Genomic DNA, 26,223 nt, shown 5'->3' on the forward strand with positions numbered 1-26,223 from the left:
TGGTTTTTGTATTTTTATTTTTTTATGCAATAAAAACGCATCTTCCGGTTCCCATTTTAGTCTTTGTATTTTTTTTTAAAAAAAAACTAAATGCAGACATGGATATCATGTGAAACAAAAGGTCAACAATTTCTCACGAATATAAAAAGACTCGAGAATATTACAAGTTCTTAAGAATTGTCTTGAAGACGATTCCACAAGAACACCCTTGGATTTTGCCGTAGCTGTGGACTTGAGATAAGGAACAAAGGCTCTATAAGATTGGAATCTCTGGGAAAATAAAGAGAATTATATTAGAAATTGAGTGATTGGATGGAGATATTTTTGGCAGGGAAGAGTAGCTTTTTGTTGTTTTCTTTTCGCGGGAAAAAAAATAGGCCCACATTGCAGCATATTGAAAAAAGGAAAAAGAAAAAAAGAGGGTATGGATACTGGGTACTTTGGGAGCAAAATCTTGAACTTAAGAAATCAACAAATGCATTACAAATTAAGAATAAGACATAATAGCATCTGAAATTTTGTGACTTGACTGTTGGGACTAAAGAAGCTTGTGTCTCTAGTGTTTTGAATTTTAGTGATGGAAGATGAGGGTGGTGTTTGGTCAGAGGGTGAAGACTCTGTTCCCCATGTCCACCATTACTGTATCCTCCCCTTGTCTTCTAGTTGTTGTCTCAAATATTCTCTGTATCCTTTTGATGTAATGAGTTTGGCCCACACCCAAGTTTCACTTTGTGAGCTGGTGGTCCCCATTCTCTACTCCACTCTGCAGTCTGCTCTGCACCCTTCCATTGCCATACACAGCAACCCTCGGCTTTCTTGCTAGCAGGCCCACTCACCCAATAATATTTACTCATACGAGGATATATGCCTGCCTGCATGCATCACAGGAGATGAGGTTGATATTGAATGTTAGGAGAATGGGAATGACCCTTCCATAAATTTGGATACCCATCATTCCTATCTTTAAATGACAAAATGTTTATGTATGCCTTCCCACAATTCCATTTTATTTTCAGCTTAAATTATTTAATTACAACAATAATAACAAATTTTAATATGTAAATAGCCCTCATCATTAAAGAAAGCGGAATATGCCACTCTCATTTAGGGTCCTTCATTCAAGAAAAGGTAGGAGAAAGAAGCATTGTACCTTAAACAACCATATCCAGTAATCATGCTTTGTCTTATGATATTGGGTGGTTGAAGAGTTGAAACATGAATAAAAAAGTTCAAAGCTATTATTCTTAACTCTCTCTCTCTCTCTCTCTCTAAGATGCCACTAGAAATGTTTGCGTTTGCTCGAGTCTAGAATTGAGGCTGCCCTAAAACCCTAATAGGGTCAGTCCTAAACCCTAATGGGGTCAATTCCTTCACAGCCTAGAGAAAAGGGTCTGCACTTACTTTCCGCCTTGACACATCTTCCTCCTTAATTTACTTACAATGGTGTGCTCAAAACCAAAAATAAAAAATAAAAAATAAAATTCCCTTTTGGAGATTTTAATCTTTGGAGCATAAAGTGTAAGATCCATTTAAACTAATAAAAAAATAAAAAAATTTGGAGGAAAAGAGAAAGGGAGGAAAAAAAAGGTAAACCATAAAGGAAAAGCAAATGGATTCCCCAGCAAAATAAAAAATAAATAAAGATACATACAGTGATACAGCAGCCCGGTAATCACTGGAGTAATCATTTCAGAATAATAATCTCATCTCTCTTCATCCTCTACCGTTGGATCTCCCTTTTTACTTGGTAAAAAAAAAAAAAAAGAAATTGCTTTTGTGAAGCATTTTCAGAAACCAAAATCATTCCCAGCTTTTACTGTGAAAATAATAATAATAAAAACAACACCACACACGATCTCCAATACCACAGACCCATGTCTGGCATCCATTCAAACTCTTCCCATCAAAGCCAAGCACACCCGACACCTCTCTCCATCTCATACTGTCAGTCATACACACTTATCAAAACAACACCCTTTTTTTTCTCTTTTTTCCCTTCAAGCCCGTGAGGCCACAAAGCTCTAATCTTAAATGCATTCCTCTCTTTTTATCTTTTGTTTTCACACAACAAAAAACACACGCTGTTGATCATATGGATACCTCCTCCATGCTTGTAGTCTTCTTCACTTCTTTCCTTACCCTACTCTTCCAACTCTCTCTTTCCACAACAGTGGTAGTTGATGGAGTTTCTGAATGGAAAAACCCTATTGTTCATGTTGGAGATTCTATCAGTAAGTGCTAAAACCCCACCAGATGAGTTTTTTTTTTTTTTCGTTTTTCTGGGTTTGTGTTAAACTAATGTATATGTATTTTCTGGTTTGTTTTCTTCAGTTTTCAGACATAGGAATCATTATAATCTCTATGTTTTCCAGAACAGAGAAGCCTTCAATCTCTGTAACTTCACTCAAGCCACACTCCTCACCAAACCCAACTCCACCTCTTACACGGTATGGATATTTTCCCTGCAAATACTGTGTGGAAATGGGAAATTCTTCATTTGGGTTCTTTAGAAATCTCTCAGAATCTCTGTTTCTGATCGTTTTTCTTGTTATAATGCGAAGTGGCACCCATCACGGACTGGCTTCTTCTACTTCTCCTTCAACAATGGCTCTCTCGAAGCATGCCAACAAGCTCAAAAGCTCGCCATAAAGGTGCAGGCCTCTGCAAAGCCGCGGGACAACTGGGCTACTTCGCCGGCGCTACCTCCAAGGGCGGCTCCTGCGCCGACTTCCGGAGGCACGCCAACGTCGTCTCCGGTGTATCCATGGCCATTCCGCCCTCATGAGGCGGCTCCATCGAGTGCAGAACCCAGTGCGAGTCCTCCAGCGACGGTGATGCCGGACAAAGGCGCCGGCATACCGTTTATCAATAGTAATCCGGCGGTTCCTCTGCCGACCGGCGAAGTGGACTCTGCTACCATACGCCCTGTGCCCACTTCTGGCCATGGAGGGTTGGTGCAGGTACTTTGAGGTTTTATTTTTATTTTTCTTTTTCTTTTTCTGGAAATGAAATTTTTACTTTTAAGACAAGTTGAAATTTACATTTTTGACCTAGATATTTGTGATTATACATATCAAATGAGGAGGGTGTTGATGGGATATTGATTGGTTTCAAATTTTATGGGTGCACATGCAGGTGAAAGTGGTGCAATTTGCAGCTCAAATGAGTGTGGTATGTGTGGTTTTGGTGATGCTGTAAAAAGTAGTACAGAGAGAGAGAGAGAGATGCAGTGTATGTAAAAAGAAAAGGTGAGCAGGAGGAGAGTGTGCAGCAGGAACAATGGGGTTTGAATCTTGAATCTAAAGTAGCTTTTAGGGTTTTGATAATTACATGTAATGCTGTCCTTGGCCCTACTTCTCAATCATTGCTCTTTCCTCTTTATTTTTGCCCTGCAATCAATTGCTCCCCCTCCCCTTCTCTCTCATTTCTTTTTTCCACCCTTTCATTAGAAGGAAACAATATGTCACTCTTGGATGAGGTTTTCACAAATCTTTAAGAAAATGTGACATGACATATCTGATGTGCAACACAGAGCAGAAAAATAATTTCAGAACAATGTGGAGATGGTGTAAAAGGACAGTCTGTGTACAGTGTGTTCATTTCTCTTCCTTTCTTCTCTCTTCAGTTGCTTTCATAAACAAACTGAAAACAGACTCCAATCATAACATCATAATTCAAATGCCAAACTACTTCTCATTCTCACTGCTATTACAATGAGTTTACTGAGCCCATTTTCAATGTTATGGCCCCAGACACAGCATATGTATTCTTATAAAAAGGGATGGCCTCCATTTTGGCATTGTACCTATTGCAGTCTTTTGTGGCTTCAAATGGGCTCGACCCAGACCATTTTGAACCCAAAATTGGCCCATTTCCAGTGGTGATACCTTTTTGATAGTATCCTCAAGTCTAGGAATATAAAATGCTTGTTGACCCATAAGATAAAAATAACAAAGAGTTTCATATACTAGAAATTACGACTGTCCATGATTCTAGGCGTCACACGTGTTGGAACTTGGGGGTTGCCTAGGGCATCCAAAGAGACGTTAGCTTCCCGCCAAGGCAAATAACAGGAGAAGTAACCGACTTCTAAATGTTGTAACGAATTAACAAGTAATGAATATGTGCTTATTTTCAGCCTACCATGTCCATTGTTTCTGTATTTAATCTCCCTCACCACTCTTCCACACAATCATCTCTCAAACAATGGAGATTGAATTGGGACTCAGGGTTTCCAGACCCAGTCATGATGCCATCTCCGCCAGCCTTCGCATCACCAAAGATGGCCCCAATCCTCTTTTCCTGTATATGGAAACTGACGAGATGTTCATCCTCACTGCCAATCTCAAAGGTGTTCTTCTCTCACTCTCTTTAAATCTCTCCATATATATACTTGATATTTGATGTATTGTCATGAATATATGTAGGATATCCGAGGGAGAAACTCAAGATTAGTATAGACGAAGTTGGGACTCAGATTGCTATTAGTGGGGAGAAGGTGATTACACAGATGATGACGGTGGGGTGGATAGCGCACAAGAGAGAGGTTGAGGTCAGGAGATTCAGAAAGGTTTTTCGGATTCCAGACGGGGTTGTTCTAGATGGAATCAACGCCAGTTTCAATGAAGAAGAATCGGTTTTGAAGATTTTAATGCCTAAATCGGTGAAAGGAATTAGTGGGGTTAAGATGGAGGAAGTGAAGGAAGAGGACATTGATGGAAGGAGCTATGAAAGGACTCGAGTTGTGGCTGATGAGGTTCCTGAAACAGAGAATCCTAGAGAGACTCTGAAAGAAGAGATAAACAATGTAACGGCAACTGATGAGGTTGAGGGAAGATTGTCCCAAGCTGCTGATACAGAGGAAGAGCCCACTCAGTTGAATGAAGGAGAGGTGCCATCATCCCAAGAAACTCCAGCCAAAGCCAGAAAGGATTCTGATTCAGAAGCAAAAAGTAGAGCAGCGGAGGAGAAATCAAAGGAGTGTGAACAGAGTCCAGAGGCAACTGAATCAACAAAAGTTGAACAAGATCAAGTGACTGAAGGAGCTCAGGTTGAAGAATATAATGCCCATGAGGAAAATGGTGGAGTTGAAACTCATCCATCACAACAACAGCCGAATGCAGAAATTCAAGAAGCGGCCCAGGATCAAACAGAGTCACTGAAGTCAGATCATCCTGAAGAAGTTGAAGGAATGGGAAATGAAATTCCAGCAGAAACTGATCGAGTAGACCCTCCTGAAGAAAAAGTTGACGACAGACAGGGCTCGTTGGCTCCTTCCAAAAAGTCTAAGCTATGTAGTCCATGTTTCTTTGCAGGATCTGCCATTGTTGTATCAATTATGGTGCTTGTTATTTGCTTAAATCGACCTAAAAGAAGATGAATGATTTCAACTTTATTTGGATTTCTCTTTCGTTCCTTTGGGACTGATAAATATAGATTAATTGGTTTCATTTTATGGGTGGAAATGGTGGTGGAGGTGGGGCTATATGCAGCTGAAGTGAGTGTGTTATGTGTGATTTTGGTGATGCTGTAAAAAGAGTGTTTATATAGTTTTTTATCCGTAAGATGCCAGCCACATAGGACGGTGAGGTTGTTGAGATATTAAGAATGCTTTCCTTATATCATTCTTTTCTTATATCATTTAGTGTTGAGATATTAGGAATGTTTAGATATTAAGAAAGTTGAGATATTAAGAATATTGAGATATTAGGAAAGTCGAGATATTAAGATATTAGTTGTTATTTCCTTATATCATTCTTTCCTTATATCATTTTTTCCCATTCTTAGAATGGTGATTACCCTCTATATGTACTCTGTGCATGAACGAATGAAAGAAGGAATGAAAAACTATCATTTATCAATTTGAAGTTGGTATCAGAGCCATGTAACTGAAATCCTGGATATTTTGTCGCTATGGTAGTCCGACAACGATCAACCGTCCTAAGACAAGCCCTAATATTGATAAGTCAACCTTCAAATGCATTCATTGCAATAAGACTGATCCCACCAGTCTGGATATCCCACAATTTCAAAGCAATGACTCTTGGTATGACCAGGAAAAAATGAGGAACCAAGGGTTTGAATCATGGACCTTTAGATCATGTTTAGGCTATCAACACTTTGTTATTAATGATAAAAATCGTGATCAACGGAAGAAGGATTCTAAGAAAACCTCGACTGCAACTGTTGCCGAAATAAAAATAGAGGCTAATGTTGCTGAGAAAGCCTCTGCATTGGTAGCCGTTACAGATCATGGTGGTAAGTTTTTAAATACTTTTATACCTGTTATTAATAGTGCATGGATAATTGATTCTGGTGCTACAGATCATATGACTTTTGATTCTAGACAGGTTTCACCTCTTAGACCTTCCTCACAAAAAATAGTTCCACAACCAATGGTAACACAACCCCAGTCATTGGGGAAGGATCCTTAACTCTTACTGATACTTTGAATTTGGATTCTGTTTTAGTTGTTCCATCTTTAGATTACAATCTTTTGTCAGTTTCTCAAATCACTACAGCCTTATCTTGTATTGTCATTTTTTGGCCTGAATTTTGTGTGATTAAGGACATCCAAACAAGACAGACGATTGGTTGTGGTATTAAGCGGGGAAAACTCTATTACTTGGACTTGCAGTCAAAGGATTCAAATAAGTTGCAACAAGCCTTGATGGTAGATGGATCTGAGGGAGAGAAGAAAAAGTCTGAAATTTGGTTGTGGCATCGACGTTTGGGACATGCTTCCTTTGGTTATTTAAAAAAATCGTTTCCTAGTTTGTTTGCAAAGAGTGATATTTTTGGTTTCCGTTGTGATATTTGTGAATTGGCTAAAAGCCATCGTGCTTCGTTTCCGTTAATTTTGAATAAAAGTCTGTTTCCTTTTATGGTTATACATTCTGATGTTTGGGGCCCATCCAAAGTCCCAACTTTGAGTAGCTCACGTTGGTTTGTTACTTTTATTGATGATTGTATCGAAATGATATGATTATGCTTGATGAAGACCAAAGATGAAGTGAACTTGTTGTTTCAAAATTTTCATAAAGTGATTGAAACTCAGTACAATGCAAAGGTTCGGGTTCTGCGTAGTGATAATGGTGGAGAATATCAAAGTTCTGATCTTCAAAAGTATTTGGAAGGACATGACACCATTCATCAGACTACTTGTTTCAATACACCTCAGCAAAATGGAGTCGTTGAACGAAAAAATCGGCACTTGTTAGAGGTTGTTCGTGCTTCCTTGATAGCAGCAAAAACACCGATATCTTATTGGGGAGAAGCAGTCACATCTGCCGCATACTTGATTAATCGGGTACCTTCCAGCTCAATTAACTTCCAAACACCTCTTCAAGCTCTTACTAATACTGTAGTTGCCCCAACCGTCCCAAATCTACCTCCTTGTGTTTTTGGTTGCGTGGCATTTGTGCATCTACACAAACACCAACACACCAAGTTAACTTTTCATGCATTGCAATGTGTGTTTGTTGGATATGCATTGCACAAAAAAGGATATTGATGTTACCATCCTCCAACTCGACGAATGTATATTACAATGGATGTGGTGTTTCATGAAGATTTGATGTATTTTTCATTTGAGTCTGAATTTCAGGGGGAGTACCATAAGGAAATTCAGACTCTCGATTATGATTATCATATCTCTGAGGAGGATGAATCTAAACAATCTGAATTAGTGAACCAGGAAGCGGGTGAGTTGGATATGAGTGATCAACAATTTGGGTCTGAAGATGTCTTCATTGAAATACCAAACCAATTGTCGTTTGTTGAGGGTGTTCTTAATTTGGAACCTGATCCATTCATGAAACAGTTACCACACCGTCATAATAGAGGTATTCCTAAACCCACATATGAACTTGAATTGTCTACCAAAGTCAAATATCCCATGAGCAACTATGTGTCTAACCATCGTTTGTCTGAATCAAATAAGTCATTTGTAAATCAATTATCTACTGTAGCTATTCCTAACAGTGTTTAAGAAGCCTTAGTTGATCCAAGGTGGAAAGCAGCCATGAATGAAGAGATGAAATCATTGTAGAAGAATGAAACATGGGAACTCGTAGAATGTCCACTAGGAAAGAAGCCAGTTGAGTGTCGTTGGATCTATGCTGTGAAGTACAAGGCAGATGGTAGTATTTAACGATTTAAAGCAAGACTGGTAGCAAAATGGTACACTCAAACTTATGGAATTGACTACATAGAGACATTTGCACCTGTAGCTAAGATCAACACAGTTCGAGTATTACTGTCTTTAGCTGCAAACCTAGATTGACCATTATAACAGTTCGATGTGAAAAATGTCTTTCTGCATGGCGAGTTATCTGAAGAAGTATATATGGATCTTCCACCAGGATGCATGGTTTCAGAAAAGCAATGTCAGAAGGTGTGCAAATTGAAGAAATCATTGTATGGGTTGAAGCAATCCCCAAGAACATGGTTTGGAAGGTTCACAAAGTCAATGAGAGCTTTTGGCTATCGTCAAAGTAATTCATATCACACTTTGTTCCTGAAAAAGCAACATGGTAAGATTGTGACACTCATCGTATATGTGGATAACATGGTAGTTACAGGAAACGATACTGAAGAAAGAAAAGCTCTGCAAAATTATCTATCTAGAGAATTCGAAATGAAAGATCTAGGTCCTCTGAAATACTTTCTTGGGATTGAAGTTTCTCGATCAAGTGAAGGAATTTTTCTGTCTCAAAGAAAGTATGCCTTAAATCTTTTACAGGAGACTGGAATATCGGGATGTCAACCTGTTAATACACCAATAGAAGAAGGTTTGAAATTGTGTGTTGAGCCTAATCAAATATCAACCGATAAGGGAAGATACCAGAGACTTGTGGGGAGATTAATGTACTTAGCTCATACAAGACCAGATCTTGCTTATGCATTGAGTGTAGTGAGTCAATACATGCATAATCCTGGAGAGCAACATATGAATGCAGTCATGCGTATTTTGAGGTATTTGAAGAATGCTCCTAGGAAGGGAATTTTGTTCGCTAAAAATGTTGATCATTAGAGTATAGAAGTATATACTGATGCTGATTGGGCCGGTGCAGTGGATGATAGGCGATCTACATCTGGTTACTTTACCTTTGCAAATGGTAATCTTGTGACATGGAAAAGTAAGAAGTAGAATGTTGTCGCTCGTTCAAGTGCAGAAGCGGAATTTAGAGGTATGACTCTAAGACTTTGTGAGGCATTATGGCTAAGACTCCTCTTACAGGATTTAGGTTACCTATCTAAGCAACCAGTCCGATTATTTTGTGACAATAAAGCCGCATGTGACATTGCTCATAATCCAGTACAACATGATCGTACAAAGCATGTCGAGGTGGATAGATTCTTCATTAAGGAAAAGTTGGATGATAAGATTGTGAAATTGCCTAAGATTCTATCAAAATATCAATTGACCGATATCCTCACCAAAGCTGTCTCAAGTCAAGTGTTCTCAAAATTTTTAGACAAGTTGGGCATGTGTGACATCTATGCACCAACTTGAGGGGGAGTGTTGAAATATTAGGAATACTTTCCTTATATCATTTAGTATTGAGATATTAGGAATATTGAGATATTAGGAAAGTTGAGATATTATGATATTAGTTGTTATTTCCTTATATCATTTTTTCCTTGTATCATTTTTTCCCATTCTTAGAATGGTGATTACTCTCTATAAATACTCTGTACATGAACGAATGAAAGAAGGAATGAAAAACTATCATTTATCAATTTGAAGAGAGGTGTCATAGTTTGAGGGGAGAGTCGAGTAGAGTGAGAGGCAAGAGGGGATTGGAGAGAGTGACAATAGAATCATGGAGAGCAACAACAAGAGTCTCAAAATCTCTCCTACTTGGTGGGAAATGGAGTTTTTCTTAATAGCATTAGAAAATAGTAACTCCCGTGTTAGTGAATCAACGATGATGTGAGAGCTTTTGAGGGTGATACTTGTCATAGAGATAAACGGTCCTTCCTTTCTCTCATTTTGGCCTAGACGAGTCAATGCATGTTATTCCCACTTGAATGAACCTCCAACTCTAGCCACCAAATCAAGACCCTCAAACAGGTCCCAAAATGCTCAATGGTGGGGAGGTTAATTCCACTCTCAAGATGTACCAAGTTTGTTTTAGATCCTTCAAGCCTTGTTCTAGACTTGGACAAGTGTATCAGTATTAGAGTGTTGTGTCAAAGGTAACACATTCAGGGAGATGTAGGAGATTATCTAGCCACTAGTAAATCACATTTCTTATAACATGAGTAAACAATCAATAATCTCAGGTGGGCAAAGTGTAACTTTCATTTAGAGGTATAGTAGGAGTATCCACTCTTGGTATCCACCCATCGACAACATCTATGTTCCATGAGCATTTAAATAATAAGGGGATTATCTTTGGAGATAGACGTCTATATCCAAATTAACGACGCAATACTATAGTATAGGAGCTATGTAGGGAATACATAAATCCATCTATGCATTTGAGATCAAGGTGAGATATATTATATTTCACATTAATGGGAGGTGATCTTCCTTTCTTCTTCTTTCTTCAGTTGCTTTCTCATGAACAAACTAAAAACATACTGCAGTCATAATTCAAATGGTAAGATTACTTCTCACTGCTGTTACAGGTGAGTTCATTGTGCCAACATGAATCCTTTTTCAGGCAAAGGCCCATTTCAATATCATGGCCTCAGACACAACATATTTATTTCTCATAAAAAAGTAAATGATTATCCTGGTTTTTTTACTTAGATTTTCTTTGTTTGCCATCATTCCAACTCACGAATTTCTTCATCAGATCAAGTATATATCTTCACTTTCAGGAGAGCCTATCCATGATTCTAGGTTGGGGGTTGCCTAGGGCATCCAAAGAGACGTTAGCTTACCGCCAAAGCAAGTAACATAAGTAAAACCAACTTTCAAATTTTAACTACAACAAATGCACAAGAAATGAATATGTCCTTTACTCATTCCCCCCACCCCACGCACACACCCTGCCCATTGTTCTTGTATTTAATCTCCCTCACCCACTTTCCAACACAATCATCCATGAAACATGGAGGTCAAAAATCCCGAGGATCTGGTTTTCTCGTCTACAGAAACTGACACCCACTTCATCCTCACTTCCAATCTCGAAGGTATTCTCTTCTCACATATATACTTGATATTTAGTTGTGTAATATGTTTTAGATATTTGATGTATTGTCATGAATAAATGAAGGATATGAGGTGCAGAAGATCGGGACGCTGATAAAGGAAGATACGATTCAGATTGCAGCCGGTGGGGAGAAGGCAGTCAGGCGTTGGATGAAGGTATCGGTGGTGGTCGAGCCCGTAACTGGGGTTAAGAAACTCAGAAAGCATTTTTGGATTCCAGATGGGGTTGTTTCGAATAAAATCAAGACCAAGTTCAATGAAGAAGAATCGGTTTTGAGTATTCTCATGCCTAAATCAGTTAGAGGAGTTAGTGGGGTTGGGGTTGAGGAAGTGAAAGAAGAGGAGATTGGTAGATGGGGGAATAGAAGGACTGGGCCTGTAGCCGACAAGGTTCCTGAAACAGAGAATCCTAGAAAGAATGAGCAGGAGATGGAACAAGGGAAGAAAGATGTGCCCCAACATGAATCAGAAGAAGTAAAAGAAGCTTCTGGGGTAACAATTAAACATCCGGAGGAAGAGCCTGCCCATCAGTTGAATAAAAGAGAGCTGACATCAACCCAAGAAACTCCAGCCAAAGAAGATGCTGACTTGGAAACAAAAGGCAGAGCAGCAGAGGAATGTGAACAGGGTCCAGAAGCAGCTGAATCAACAAAAGTTGAAGCAGATCAAGTAACTCAACGAGCTCAGTTTGAAGAATACAATGCCCAGGCGCAGCTCAAACCTGAACAAGAATATGATCAAACAGAATACCTGAAGCTTGATCATCCTGAAGAAGTTCAACGAATGGGAAATGAAGTTCAAGCAGAAATTGACCGAGTAATCCCTCCTGCAGAAAATGTTGACAACAGTAAGGGTTCATTGGCTCCTCCCAAAAAGTCTAAGCTGTATGGTCCATGTATGTTTGCAGGGTCTGCCATCCTTGTATCAATTTTAGTGCTTGCCATTCACTTTTAGTCGACCTAAAAGAAGATGAATGATTTCAACTTTATTTGGATTTCTTTTTCTTTCCCTTGTGTATTGATCATAAATAAATATAGATTGATTGGTTGGGAGGAAACGCAGTGGAGGTGCAGCAAGAGTGATGGTTTGAATCTAAAATAGCTTTTAGGGTTTGGATCTATTCCAGTTTTTTGGGGCTTTAAAATGGGCTTAGCCCACGCTATTTTGAACCCAAACTTTTAGGCTTTGTTTGGTTCCCGGAAAATGCGAGAGAAAGAAAATTGGGAGGAAAAATGGAAGGAAAGAAAAAGGTAAGGAAAGAAATATAATTTTTTTCACTTGTTTGGTTATCCATGGAAAATTCAAGGGAAAAAAAAAAAGAATTCATTTTCTTTTGTTTGGTTAACCACAAAAAAAAAAAGTAAGGAAAAATGGAAGGAAAATAAAATCAACAATTTGTCTTAAATGGTTATCAATTTGTTAAATAATAAAATAAATTAATCCAATAAAAAAATTATTGAAAAACGTGAATTTTTCGACATAAAACATTGCTCATAAAAAGTTTCTACTATTTTTTTTTTATTAATAATTATAAAATTTATGTATAAAATTTTCCTCATGTAATACAAATAAAATATACGAGTAATAACTATTTTTTATTTTCAAGGAAACATTTATAGCTAATAAAAAACTCTTAAAAAATTCAAAAGGATTTTTGGAATCAAAATTTAGAAATAAAATATGTTCATATAATGTAAAAATAAAAAACTACTATATAAAATATAAAATTCAAAATTAAGAGCTGAGGCCCATTTTACATTTGCTTAATCGTTGTCCCACTCCTAAATCTAGCAACAAATTATTCCCACTCTTCTTACAAATTAACATGATATGAAGCTATGTTAAATAATAAGGAAATGACAAAGCAATACAAATAAAATGATTTTTTTCACGTTGGTTAATCATAAAAGATATGAAAGAAAAAGTAAATAAAAATAATATATTAATTTTATTTTTTCTTTGCAATTTTCGTGAAATTTTTCAAAAACCAATGATAGGGTAAATAATCAATATCAACACTCAGTGGATGGTTGTGGTGTATACCAATTGTGTTTGAAGAAGAAATACCTCAGAAATGTTCTAAAAAGTATCATTTTCCATTGTCTTTTATTGAATGGCCAGTCGAGGTATAGAAAATTGCAGTTAAACCAGTACTGAGTCAAACAGGAATGTAGTTAAACCCGGTTCAAAGATTCCATGATATCTAGGTTATATATATAAAATCTTTGCAAGATTACCACAGTTTTGAAAATTGTTTGACCAATTCAGCCTTACCTCTACTTGAAACAGAATTCCATATAAAAAGACATCACAATTCTGAATAAGCTTCAAGTTTCCTTCAAATATGATCCAACAAACGAGGGATTTCTCAAGGACATCACGGCAACAACAACAACAACAAAAAAAGGAAAAAGAAGAAAACAAAAAGAAAAAAGAAAAAAAGAAAATATAGAGAAGGCCCTAAAAGAACAGGAACAGGTGATATGAAGCTTCCTACCCCATGTCACTTTGACATCTCATTCCATGATGTAAAGGAGAAACTCAAAGGAGAACAAAAAACTACTTCAAAAGCAAAGCATGATTCTGGGTCTCTTCCCTAGAAAGAGGCTGTAATGCTTATTCAAAATGACTGTATGAAGAAGGAAACAATTATCAGCATTCCTGACAGTACAATGCATATTGATCATATTCAACAATTCAGTTATATAACAGTTTAATTAAAAGGCATTCTCTATCCAAATACTGAAAGATTCCTGAATATTCCAAACACTGAGAAGCAAAAACTTTATCTGAAACGCAAAGAAACCACATGGATGCTGAGCTGGAAAAGTAAAATGAATCAGAATCTCAACTAGCTGCTTTTAAACCACCCTCGGAAAAGGTTCTCAATTCTCAAACCAAAACCAAAACGCGTATCAAAACTAAGGTAAAAGTAGCTGTAGATTTGAAAAGATAGATGAATAAAAAAAGTCTTCATAAGTCTAAAAATATAATAGATCAATTTCTAATAGTCAACTATCATCCATGAGTTTTGATATCAAAACTTCACGTATAGCCCCAAAGCAAAAGTAAAACTAAAAATAAAAATAATCTCTATCTCAAATTAGGCATCAAAAAAAGTAGGTCCAAATTTAACTGACAATCAAAGCTTACGCCTATCAATTGGACAAGCAAGGAAGGCTTGAGCTGCACTCACATCACCCGTAAGAGCTTGATATGCTTTCATATGAGATACATCACTCATGCCTCCAATCTTAGCAATCTCTTCAAACAATTGCTCTTTTGTATAATTTTGAAGGTTACTTCTATCAAGAGCCGCAACAACTGCATCCATTCCAACTCTAATTGACCTTAATTCTTCACTTACAATGTCAGCATATTTTGCTTTTCGCTTTTTTGTTTCTTTATTTGACTTTGGTGCAGAAACAGATGCATCTGCAGATGAGAAAGATGTCTCAGTTGTTGCTTCATTTTCAACATAAGCAAATGTTTCATATCTGATCCCATATTGTGATGATCCTAATGGAATTGTGTCATCCAAATTTTGTTCCTGGGCCCAATGAAGTTGTCTTTCTTTTGCACCTGCAACAAGACTTCCTGTTGCTCGATCTTTTCCAAGAAGAATGGACAACTTATCATAATTTCTAATAGGTTTGTGTTTGAGCTGAGATGCTCCTGGGTGTGCCTTTTAACATCAGAAAAAACAAATATTAACAAAACTCGAGTCCAATTGTGATAATGTCTATTAGAAATTTATAACTCTACATTACATGCAAAAATTTTATTTCTAATAACTCAAAAGTAATAATTAACTCACCTTAGTGTAAGTAGTCCATACTTCTGTGGTAGCTTCGATCATTTGAGTTGATTCATTGAAACCAAATCCACTACCACTTTGTAAAACTTCTTGAGCAGCATAAAAGTTTTTTTTTTAAAGTTTTCATTCTATTTTTTATGTGCTTAGAGTTACAACTCAATTCAAAATTTTCCCCAATTTCTCGAGCAACTATTGCATAAGCTGTCTTGGTGAAGACTCCTCCTATCTTTTGCCCTTTATGCATTTGCTCCATTAATCGATCAACCAAAAAGTTGTCAATTTCATCAATCCAAGTCAAGTTTCTTTTTTCACTTACACTTTTGTGCACTTCAAAGCCTTCACTATGTTTCATCTGAAATAATAATACATACATATATATATATATATATATATATATATATATATATATATATATATATATATATATATGTGTGTGTGTGTGTGTGTGTGTGTTTAAAATGAAAATTCAAGAGGAGGAGATATAATAACAACTTCATTGTAACTCATTCAAAATGTGATTTTAACTAGAGGAGTTATAGTTCTAAATACAATCATTGTACTTAATATGAAACACAAAAAACCATACAAGAAAAGAACCATAAAATAAAAGGACTCATCAACGGTTTCTATTGTAATCTTTCCACATGTCCATGGCTATTTTCTCCCTTAAGATTTCTCCTTCCTTGCATTTTTCAGCTAAACTCAAGACCATTGATTCAAATTCCGCTTCTTCGCTAAAAAGCTCTCTATCGACCTCTGCTATTAATCTTTCATCTGGATCAACACCCATGAGATAGTTATGGAGGATACAAAATACAATCATTGTACTTAATATGAAACACAAAAAACCATACAAGAAAAGAACCATAAAATAAAAGGACTCATCAACGGTTTCTATTGTAATCTTTCCACATGTCCATGGCTATTTTCTCCCTTAAGATTTCTCCTTCCTTGCATTTTTCAGCTAAACTCAAGACCATTGATTCAAATTCCGCTTCTTCGCTAAAAAGCTCTCTATCGACCTCTGCTATTAATCTTTCATCTGGATCAACACCCATGAGATAGTTATGGAGGATACAACATGCTAGTATAATATCAGATTGTGTGTCAACAGGGTAATGTGGCTCTGTCCCACTAGCTATTATTGGAAATCTTTTCTTCAAAACACCAAATGCTCTTTCAATTGCATTTCTCAAGGACGAGTGTCGAAGGTTGAAAACCTCTCGAGCATTTTCTGGTTGATGAACACTATACTCTTTTAAATGGTAACGAGTGCTTCTATATGGGGTAAGAAATCCAGTTTTTAGTTGAAAACCCGCATCAGCCAAATAATATTTACCTAAGAAGCATAGACAAAGGATCTTTGTTATTAGTAATAGTCACTTGAGCTAATAAATTATGTTATTATCTAATTACCAATAATTACCTTGTGGAACAATCAATTTATCAAAATCTCTCACTAATGCATTATCTAGGATTCTCGAGTCTGACGCAGATCCTTCCCAACCAGGTAAAACATATGTGAACTTCAAGTCAAAGGAACATGCTGCTAAAACATTTTGTGTTGGATAGTACTTTCGCCCTCGTTACCTTTGCACAACATCATTTGACACTTTTACACGAAAATGTGACCCATCAATCGCCCCTATGCAATCCTATAAAAAAACAAAATTATTAGTTTATTTTGAAATATAAATAATATCTCAATTTTTATCCACAACAATATACTCTCTGAGACACCAAAATTGAAAGAGGTTCTGATTCTTTCCCATGTAAAAGTATGCTTTTGCAAATCCCCCAAGTCCCAGCATGGCCCTCTAGTAGAAAGTGTCTTGGCACCCAAATGCTAGTCCCACAAAACTACCTGTTGGTTGCAACTAATTTACCCACTTGGGTGTTGCAGCTACCCAAATGTTACTTCTAAATAAGGGTTATTAGGGTTAGGGAAAGACTCCTTAATGTGCATTAGGCTAACACCCCTGCTCACATTGGACCCCAATCTGCATGTTGAGAGGGGAAATTCAATATGCACACTCTAAGAATTGGAGTTTTAACAACATGTAATGTTGGATTGTAAAACCTAAATCAGTCTTGTTGTGTCACGTATTTTTGTCATCCTATTGACAGACCAAAAGAAAAAAGGTTCAGAAGTCATCAAGTTGTATAAATGAAAGACTAAAAAACTTGTATCAGATGAACAGGAAATTAATGTTGTTAGCCGGAGAAGGGAAGGAGATTTGCTTCACCAATGATTTGAGGCCTTGGACTAGAAAATTTGGAAGTATTGCAGAGGAAAAGTTGAGGTGCCATCATGAATAGGACGTAAGGTTCACATGAGTTCAAACCAAACTGACAGAAGGTCCTTTATGTTGGCTCTTGCTTATATTAGTTCTTATATTAGTTCTTGTAAAATCGTCTTGGATGTCATCATGAATTTTCGCCATTTTATCTAGCTAGCTAGATGCTGCTGCATTGGAACTCCCTTCCAAAAGTAAAGAAATTAACATAGAAAATACATAAGTTCTTTCTTCATTGTAGTTCCTGTTCTCCTACTTCTGCCTGTTGTCTAATTGGTTTTCGGGTTGTCTAAACAATTCATTGTAGCCCTCACACCCTAAACCAGTGGCTTAAGATTCCAGACTTGGTTATTTAAGATTGATTTCATAGGATGCAATAATTTCCTAACAATTTAGATATAAAAAAGAATTAAGCAAAATGGGTAAATGCCATTTTTATGCTTGGTACAATCAAATACATATGTAAAGTTAGCAATATCAAGTAAATAGAATAGGTAAGATAAATTAACACAATTCATAAAGATCAAGACATCAATGAGAAGGAAAAAAATCTCAAGCTATAGTCTCCTTGAATCTTTCGCAACTAAAAATTAATGGAGCATAATGAATTTATTTATTTATTTTTCAATCAAGTGAAAGGTCCCAGAACCTCCACCAGAGAACATGCAGTTGGGTTGTGTACGTCTACTCCCTTACGACTTCATGAGCTAATTAATATGAGCAGGTGGCAGTGTATAATCCAAGTCCAGCAATTTCTAAGGTCCCACAATAGATGAGAAGTTCATGAGAATTAGTCCAGCCCTATCCTTACGCCTTTTGAATTCCCAATTCAACCTCGTGTTTCCCGGAAATCATATATTGCTGACAATAAATAAGTAATAAACATTTTCAATCTTATCGGAAGGCTAATAACAACAACACATGATACCCAAAATTACAAATCATCATTTCTTCATATTAACATTCAAAGTTGCAATTAACAATAAAGAGAATCAAAACCCTAATAATATTCAAAATCCCCATTCTGAAACCTGAAATCATTGGTCCATAAAGCCCTAAGAAATAACTCAAATCGAATTCAAACCCTCATTTGAAGGGGAAAAAAAAAAAAAAAATCAAATATCAATCCAAACAAACTCGAAATTCCCATTGGAAACCTTAAACCCTAATTTCTAGTCAGTTGTATGGAAAAGGCTGAATGAGGGAAAGAGATCATAAAATTAAACCAACATCAAACATAGAGATGATGTGAGGTTAAAAGAAAAGAGTTCAATTCATACCTGACTTGAAGACATGGATCCGTCATCCATGGGAACTTGATTTGAAGAACGCACTTCATCAATGGGAACTCGGGTGCCTGAAATTGGTAGGTTTTCAGAGGCACTCGAAGGTGGTCGGAGTGATAGTGGTGGCCGTTGAAAGGGTCGACGACGTTGAGAAGCCATAGCCACTGACGAAGAGGAAGTTAGAGATGAAGCTTCGGTGAACAAGAGCCGACAAAATTTTCCTCCTCTTTTCCCTGCTCTTTTTCTCTTATATTTTCCACGTTATTTTTTAAGGAAAATAGTGAGGAAAATATTACAATATTTTTTTTAATATTTTCCTTCATATTTTTTTTTTCATTGTATTTTCTATGTCATCCAAACTAAAAAAAATCATTTTCCTTTATATTTTTTTTTCCTTTCCTTAGCATTTTTCGGGAACCAAACATAGCCTAAAAGTCATGAGAAAAGGAAAAATCATCATTAGAAGAAAATTCAAGTTCAATAAGAAAAAACATGAAACTAGGGTACTCGACAAGGTAACTTGATACTTCTCCCATCTCTAGAGAGGAAAAACAAATAAGAGAGCTTACAAGAAATCAGTTTTCCACCTTCATCACCACTTCCATCTAATCATGAAGTTCTAACTTCTAACTATATCATCTTTATTGAAAAATTCAAGGAACACTATGTTTGAGGAGTATATGAGAGATTTATGAGATGATAGAAAATCAAAATAGTTCAGCTTCTCTCTTCAGTTGCTTTCTCATAAACAAACTAAGAACATATTGCAGTCATAATTCAAATGGTAAGACTACTTCTCACTGTTGTTAAAAGTGAGTTTATTGTGCCGACATGAATCCTTTTTCAGGCAAAAGCCCATTTCAATATCATGGCCGCAGACACAACATATTTATTTTTCATAAGAAAATCCAGTTTTTTTTTACTTACATTTTCTTTGTTTTCCATCATTCCAACTCATGAATTTCTTCATCAGATATATATATATATCTTCACTTTCACCTTCACAAGCCGCAACCCAGGAGAGCCGATCCATGATTCTAGGTTGGGGGTTACCCAGGGCATCCAATGAGACGTTTGCTTCCCGCCAAAGCAAGTAGTAAAACCAACTTTCAAATTTTAATTACAACAAATGGACAAGAAATGAATATGTGCTTTACTCATTCCACCCTGCCCATTGGTCCTGTATTTAGTCTCCCTCCCTCACTCTTCAACACAATCATCCATCAAACATGGAGGTCAAAAATCCCGAGGATCTCGTTTTCTCGTCTACAGAAACTGACACCCACCTCATCCTCACTTGCAATCTCAAAGGTGTTCTTCTCTCACTCTCTCTTTAATTCTCTTTACATACATATTTGATATTTAATTGTGTAATATATTTTAGATATTTGATGTATTGTCATGAATAAATGAAGGATATCAGGTGCTGAATATCAGGATGCTGATAAGTGGAGAACCGATCCAGATTGCAGACAGAAGGGAGAAGGCAATCAGGCTTTGGGTGCGGGTATCAGTGGAGGTCCAGGCCGCATCTGGCGTTATCAAATTCAGAAATTTTTTTTGGATTCCAGATGGGGTTGTTTTGGATCAAGTCAAGACCGAGTTCAATGAAGAACAATCGGTTTTGAGGGTTCTCATGCCTAAATCGGTTAGAGGGGTTAGAGGGGATAGGGTTGAGGAGATTCGTAGGGGGCATAGAACGACTTGGCCTGTACCCGACAAGGTTCCTGAAACAAAGAAGCGTAGAAAGAATGTGCAGGAGATGGAACAAGGGAATAAAGATGTGCCCCAACATGAACCAGAAGAAGCTTCTGGTGTGACAATGACACATCCGGAGGAAGAGCCTACCCATCAGTTGAATCAAAGAGATTTGCCATCAACCCAAGAAACTCCAGCCAAAGAAGATGCTGATTTGGAAGCAAAAACCAGAGCAGCAGGGGGGTGTGAACAGGGTCCAGAAGCAGCTGAATCAACAAAAGTTGAAGCAGATCAAGCAACTCAACGAGCTCAGGTTGAAGAATATAATGCCCAGGCGCAGCTCAAACCTAAACAAGAAAATGATCTAACAGAACCACTGAAACCTGATCATCCTGAAGAAAAAGTTGATAACAGAAAGGGCTCTTTGGCTCCTCCCAAAAAGTGTAGGCCATGTAGTCTATGTTTGTTCGCAGGATCTGCCATCCTTGTATCAATTGTAGCGCTTGTCATTCACTTTAGACGACCTAAAAGAAAATGAATTGACTTCAACTTTATTTGGTTTCTTTTTCTTTCCCTTTTCTTACTGATCATAAATAAATATAGATTGATTGGTTGGGAGGAAACACAGTGGAGGTGGGGCTATTTGCAGCTGAAATGAGGAGGCTAATTTGCAGCCGGAACTATCAACTATGGTTTGAATCTAAAATAGCTTTTAGGATTTGGATCTATTCCAGTCTTTTTGGGCTTCCAAATGGGCTTAGCCCACTCCATTTTGGACCCAACCTTGGCCCAATCAAGGTCCATTTTCAGCAATAACCTAAATCCATGGCCCTGTTTGGCACCTTTCAAGTGGATGGAAAAATGATTCCTTTATCAAAATGTTTTCTCTATTTGTTAATACATATTGTGTATCTAGTATCTAGTTTGTGTGTAATAGCGTTCTCTAAGGTCTATAATTGATAAAAGGTGGGTTTGAATATTTTTTATTTTGAGTGGTTAATTTATTATTCATTCGGATACTTTTTCTATTTTTTATTTTTGATTCATAAAATTAGAAAATAATAGTAATTTTCTTTTTATGTAAGGTATAAAAATAAAATTTTTTAGAGACTTACGTTGAGAAGGTAATGATTTTAAAAATCATTTAAAAAACTTAAGGGTCCGTTTTGACGGTGTTTTTTAAAATTGTTTTCAAAATAAAGAACAAAAAACAGTTTTATAGAATTTTTTTAAAAATTAGAGTGTTTGGCAAGATATTTTAAAAAATAGTTTTTTAAAACAAAAAGCAAGGAATTTGATTTAGTTTATAAAAGTGGTTAATTAATTTCTACATTTGTTTAATTAGTTGGATTCTATAAGTTTTTATATTTTTGTTATTATGTATTTTTATTTTGTTAAGTGTGAGTATCTATAAATAAAAAATTGCATGATAATTAAAAAAGAATGGTGGAAGATAATAATTCTTTTTTTTAAAAAAAACATTCAAAATAATGTTGTAAAATACCTACAATCTTGTGTCAATGATCCCTTTTGAAATTGACACTTAAGATTTAGACATCTTAATTTTGAAGGATTGGAATGGTAGCAAGATTGCCCAATGCATATCACTTAAATTAATTAATTATGTGAAAAATGCTTAATTACTTAAAAAAACATGTCTCTAAAAGAAGCAATTACAAAAGTAAAGAAGCCTCTAAATCTCATTCATACGAATGTATGCAACTTAATTTATCCAAATTATTATGGAAAAAATAAATATTTTGTACTCTTTATTGATGAATTTAATATTAAACTTAGGTGTATCTTTTAGAGAAAAAATTCAAAGGGTTTAGTACTTCTAAGAAATTTAAAACACTTGTTGAGAAAGAAAGTGACTATAATATAAAGGTAATAAGATCCTATAAAAAAGGCATATTCGGGTAAAAAGAATTTAAAAAATGTTATGAAAATCATGGGATTTATGGGCTTTTAATAGTTCCATATTCTTTACAAACAAATTGAAGTGGTTGAAAGAAAATAGTATTATTCTTGACATAATTTGAAGCATATTAAAAAAAAAAAAAATGACTAAAGAATTTTGAGTTGAAATAGTTCTCCTAAGCCAAGTATATGGAATAAAGCATCACTGAGAAGTTTGGAATGAAGAAAAAAAAAACCGAGTATTACATATTTGAGAGTGTTTAGAACCTTTGCATATGTTTATATACCATATCAAAAGTGGCAAATTCAAATGATAAGAGTAAAAAATATATTTTCATGGATTATACCCGACCTCCAAATGCTAAAATTCATATAATCTAAGAAATGGAAAAGTCACCTCTAAAAGAAAATTTAAGTTTAATGAAGAAAAAGGCATGAAACTAGGGTACCCAAAAAGGTAACTTGATACTTCTCCCATCTTTGAAGAAGAAAAACAAATAAGAGAGCTTCCAAGAGATCAACCTTCATTGTCACTTTTTTTCTAACTATATTATCTTTATTGAAAAACTCAAGAAAAAGAACACTATGTTTGAGGAGTATATGAGAGAATTGCAAGATAATAGAAAATCAAAATAGTTGAACTTTTTTTTATTTTTTTTTTATTTTTGCTTTTTATGAATTGTGAACCAATATATTTTGAAGAAGCAATATGGGACAAAAAAAATAAAAATGAAAAGATGTTATGGATGAGGAAATAAAAGTAATAAAGTAGAATGATATATGAGATTTAAAATCTTATCCAAAAGAGAAAAAAGGTCATCGGATTAGGATGAGAATGCAAAACAAAGAAGAATAAGAAGAATAATCAAAATTTATAAGGTCTCATGATAAAAAATTATGTTAATATCTTTCTCTTTGTAAATTATTTATTTATTGTCTAAGAAATCCCTTTTTCATTGATTTAAAATGTCTTATGTTCATTTTGGGTATATGAGAATTCATCCATTGACTTTCTCATTGTGTTAGTTAAATTTTTTATTACAAAATTTGTATTGTGAAAATGATTGGGGCTAGGGAGCCCTCCTTGTGAGCTTGAAAATCATGAAAAAATGCCAAAAGTTGGTGTGCTCTATGCCAAATGAATTTTGGAATTAAATGGTGTAATTCAATTCAAAATTAAATTAAATTTCTTTTTAGTATCATGTATTTCAGAAAATAATCGAGGACACATAAATAACAATTGAATGTGAACGAGGTATAAAAAGACTTCTTTTAACATTACTAATTTTTATTATAAAGGCATTATTGTAATGTTATGACATATTATAATAAGGCATAATTTAGAAAATTTTGTACATTTTATAAAACCAACTGTTTTAGGTTATTGTGTTATACTTCCTAGCATATCTAATGTCATAAACAAACCTTAGACGCTAAATAAAGTATCAATTTGTATGTTATTTTATAATTCATTAAGTAATTTAAATACGTTTAGCAGACGATATTAATACATCAGTATGATTTGTTGAATGTCGATGGGTGTAAAAGGCATCTCTAATACCATTACTTTTATTATAAAATTCTTGTACAGCACAAATGCATAACACTTGTAACACAAATATACTAATGTTACGGTATGATCTAATTTTTAAAATATTAAACTTTTTTTTTTTTTTTTTTTGGCATGAGGTCTATTTTCACCAAAACTCTCAAATATTCGTAGCTTTGAGGGAGTGGGCTTCGATCACCTTTAGATTATACTTGTTCCTACAACATAGCATCTTTGTTTATCATACGTCGGAGCTTGCCGTTGATTAGGGCATCAAAAGAGATAAAAGCCGCTTCCCGCCAGGGCAAATAACAGAAGTAACCGACTTTTAAATGTAAATAACAAATGAACAAGAAATGAATACGTGCTTTACTCATCATGCTCATTGTTCCAGTATTTAATCTCCCTCCCCACTCTTCAACACAGTCATCCACCCATCAAACATGGAGGTTGAATTGGAAATCAACATCACCCCCACCAACCTTCCTCCCATCACCAAGGACCCTGTTTTCTTGTCTACAGAAGCTGACACCCTCTTCATCCTCATTGCCAATCTCAAAGGTGTTATTCTCTCACTCTCTTTAATTCTCTCCATTTATGTACTTTTATGTAATGTCTTTGATATTTGATGTGTTTTCATGAATAAATGTAGGATATCAGAAGGAGAAACTCAAGATCGATAAAAACGAAGATGGGACTCAGATTGCAGTCAGTGGGGAGAAGGTAGGAAGTACTAGTTTGCAACCGTTCCGGAGGATGGCCTTCAGGGCAACGCCTCAGGTTACAAAATTCAGAAAGGTCTTTTGGATTCCAGATGGGGTTGTTTTGGATCAAATCAAGGCCAAGTTCAATGAAAAGGAATCGGTTTTGTGGATTTTCATGCCTAAATCGGTTACAGAAGTTAGTGGGGTTGGGGTTGGGGTTGGGGTTGGGGTTGAGGAAGTGAAAGAAGAGGAGATTGGTAGGAGGAGTGATAGAAGGACTCCGCCTGTACTTGTCAAGGTTCCTGAAAGAGAGATTCCTGGAAAGAATGAGCAGGAAATGAAAGAAGGGAAGAAAGACGTGCCCAAACATGAACCAGAAGAAGTAAAAGAAGCTATCCCCAAGGCAGAAGTTGCGGAAATAGAAAATCCTAGAAAGAGTGAGCAGGAAATGAAAGAAGGGAAGAAAGATGTGAAGGCAACTGAGGTTGTGGGAGGACTGCCCCAACATGAACCAGAACGAGAAAAAGAAGCTATCCCCCAAAAAGAAGCTGCTGAAAGAGAGAATCATAGAAAGAACGAGCAGGAAATGAAAGAAGAGAGGAAAGATGCGAAGGCAACTGATGAGGACGTGGGAAGATTGCACCATCATGAACCAGAACAAGTAAAGGAACCTATCTCCCAAAAAGAAGCCGATGAAAGAGAGAATCCTACAAAGAATGAGCAGGAAATGGAAGAAAGGAGGGAAGAAGTGAAGGCAACTGATGAGGATGTGGGAAGATTACCCCAACATGAACCAGAACAAGTAAAAGAAGCTATGCTCAAGAAAGAAGCAGCTGATATTACAATAACACGTCCAGAGGAAGAGAATACTCGGTCGAATAAAAGAGAGGTGCCATCAAAAGAAGAAACTCCAGCCAAAGAGGTCTCCGATTTAGAAGCAAAAAGAACAGCAGCAGAGGAGAAATCAGAGGAGTGCCAACACGGTCCAGAGGTAACTGAATCAACAAAAGTTGAAGCAGTTCAAGTAACTCAACAAGCTCATGTCGAAGAAGATAATGCCCCTGAGGAAAATGGTGAAGTTGAAACTCATCTGTCGCAACAAGAGTTGAATACAGAAATTCAAGAAGTGTCCCAGCTCGAATCTGACCAAGAATCTGATTCAACTGAATCACTGAAGCCTGATCATCCTGAAGAAGTTCAAGGAATGGGAAATGAAATTCAAGCAGAAATTGACCCAGTAATCCTTCCTGAAGAAAAAGTAGATAACAGAAAGGGCTCATTGGCTCCTCCCAAAAAGTTTAGGCTATGTAGTCCATGTTTCTTTGCAGGATCTGCCATCCTTGTATCAATTGTAGTGCTTGTCATTCACTTCAGTCGACCTAAAAGAAGATGAATGATTTCAACTTTATCTGGTTTTCCTTGCAGTTACCTTTTCGTACTGAAAAATGTAGAAAGTATTATCCCATCATGTTTGCCAGTTGATGATTTTATTGTGACAAATTAATAAAGGATAAAATCACACTCTTATGAAAAATGTGCATGAAGTATAAACATCAATTTTCTCAATTGTATTTCTTCGGTAATTATGCTTTCCATAATGGATACTAATTGAAACTTCCTTCAAGTTATATCATAAGCATTTGTATTGGTGTCATTTCTATCACAAATCATTTGGAATAGAAGGAAGTTCTTTTAGCCTACTGCTATCGAGTAATGCTTGAAGGAAAGGGATCTTGTGGTTTTATCCCTTCTCATTATCTTAGCCACTATTGCATCTTTTTCTTT

General features: G+C 36.1%; 5 protein-coding genes across 6 annotated transcripts; all 5 read left to right on the plus strand.

The window, feature by feature from the left end:
* Positions 1–1,726: 1,726 nt before the first annotated feature.
* LOC100257188 (early nodulin-like protein 14) lies at positions 1,727–3,381 on the plus strand. Its single transcript, XM_002265447.5, has 4 exons — positions 1,727–2,231; positions 2,332–2,447; positions 2,562–2,960; positions 3,136–3,381. The coding sequence occupies exons 1-4, from the start codon at positions 2,093–2,095 to the stop codon at positions 3,196–3,198; spliced, it is 717 nt and encodes a 238-aa protein (XP_002265483.1). The 5' UTR covers positions 1,727–2,092; the 3' UTR covers positions 3,199–3,381.
* Positions 3,382–3,576: 195 nt separating this feature from the next.
* Positions 3,577–5,398, plus strand: LOC104882680 (uncharacterized). The gene is made up of 2 exons (XM_010666832.3): positions 3,577–4,351; positions 4,428–5,398. The coding sequence occupies exons 1-2, from the start codon at positions 4,207–4,209 to the stop codon at positions 5,378–5,380; spliced, it is 1,098 nt and encodes a 365-aa protein (XP_010665134.1). The 5' UTR covers positions 3,577–4,206; the 3' UTR covers positions 5,381–5,398.
* A 5,634-nt stretch (positions 5,399–11,032) lies between these two features.
* Positions 11,033–12,224, plus strand: LOC104882679 (uncharacterized). Its single transcript, XM_010666831.3, has 2 exons — positions 11,033–11,148; positions 11,232–12,224. Exons 1-2 carry the CDS (start codon positions 11,067–11,069, stop codon positions 12,119–12,121), a joined length of 972 nt encoding a protein of 323 aa, XP_010665133.1. The 5' UTR covers positions 11,033–11,066; the 3' UTR covers positions 12,122–12,224.
* A 7,392-nt stretch (positions 12,225–19,616) lies between these two features.
* LOC104882678 (uncharacterized) lies at positions 19,617–21,131 on the plus strand. 2 transcript variants are annotated; one of them, XM_010666829.3, is made up of 2 exons: positions 19,617–19,878; positions 19,991–21,131. In XM_010666829.3, exons 1-2 carry the CDS (start codon positions 19,633–19,635, stop codon positions 20,801–20,803), a joined length of 1,059 nt encoding a protein of 352 aa, XP_010665131.1. In that variant the 5' UTR covers positions 19,617–19,632; the 3' UTR covers positions 20,804–21,131. The 2 variants fall into 2 exon arrangements, with proteins under 2 accessions (XP_010665131.1, XP_010665132.1); XM_010666830.3 differs by having other exon boundaries at positions 19,621–19,878; positions 19,983–21,131.
* A 2,827-nt stretch (positions 21,132–23,958) lies between these two features.
* On the plus strand, positions 23,959–25,972 carry LOC104882692 (uncharacterized). Its single transcript, XM_010666879.3, has 2 exons — positions 23,959–24,295; positions 24,387–25,972. Exons 1-2 carry the CDS (start codon positions 24,178–24,180, stop codon positions 25,829–25,831), a joined length of 1,563 nt encoding a protein of 520 aa, XP_010665181.1. The 5' UTR covers positions 23,959–24,177; the 3' UTR covers positions 25,832–25,972.
* The last annotated feature ends 251 nt before the right edge of the window (positions 25,973–26,223 follow it).

Source organism: Vitis vinifera, chromosome 18, assembly GCF_030704535.1.
Source record: "Vitis vinifera cultivar Pinot Noir 40024 chromosome 18, ASM3070453v1".
In the NCBI taxonomy this organism is placed as follows: domain Eukaryota; kingdom Viridiplantae; phylum Streptophyta; class Magnoliopsida; order Vitales; family Vitaceae; genus Vitis; species Vitis vinifera.

Excerpts from the sequence above, each read along its gene's own strand:
- LOC100257188 (XM_002265447.5), top strand. The coding sequence starts at position 2,093 with ATGGATACCTCCTCCATGCTTGTAGTCTTCTTCACTTCTTTCCTTACC. Across the intron at positions 2,232-2,331 it reads TCATGTTGGAGATTCTATCA|TTTTCAGACATAGGAATCAT; the intron begins GTAAGTGCTAAA and ends TGTTTTCTTCAG. Across the intron at positions 2,961-3,135 it reads GCCATGGAGGGTTGGTGCAG|GTGAAAGTGGTGCAATTTGC; the intron begins GTACTTTGAGGT and ends GTGCACATGCAG.
- LOC104882680 (XM_010666832.3), top strand. The coding sequence starts at position 4,207 with ATGGAGATTGAATTGGGACTCAGGGTTTCCAGACCCAGTCATGATGCC. Across the intron at positions 4,352-4,427 it reads CCTCACTGCCAATCTCAAAG|GATATCCGAGGGAGAAACTC; the intron begins GTGTTCTTCTCT and ends GAATATATGTAG.
- LOC104882679 (XM_010666831.3), top strand. The coding sequence starts at position 11,067 with ATGGAGGTCAAAAATCCCGAGGATCTGGTTTTCTCGTCTACAGAAACT. Across the intron at positions 11,149-11,231 it reads CCTCACTTCCAATCTCGAAG|GATATGAGGTGCAGAAGATC; the intron begins GTATTCTCTTCT and ends GAATAAATGAAG.
- LOC104882678 (XM_010666829.3), top strand. The coding sequence starts at position 19,633 with ATGAGACGTTTGCTTCCCGCCAAAGCAAGTAGTAAAACCAACTTTCAA. Across the intron at positions 19,879-19,990 it reads CCTCACTTGCAATCTCAAAG|GTGCTGAATATCAGGATGCT; the intron begins GTGTTCTTCTCT and ends GAAGGATATCAG.
- LOC104882692 (XM_010666879.3), top strand. The coding sequence starts at position 24,178 with ATGGAGGTTGAATTGGAAATCAACATCACCCCCACCAACCTTCCTCCC. Across the intron at positions 24,296-24,386 it reads CCTCATTGCCAATCTCAAAG|GATATCAGAAGGAGAAACTC; the intron begins GTGTTATTCTCT and ends GAATAAATGTAG.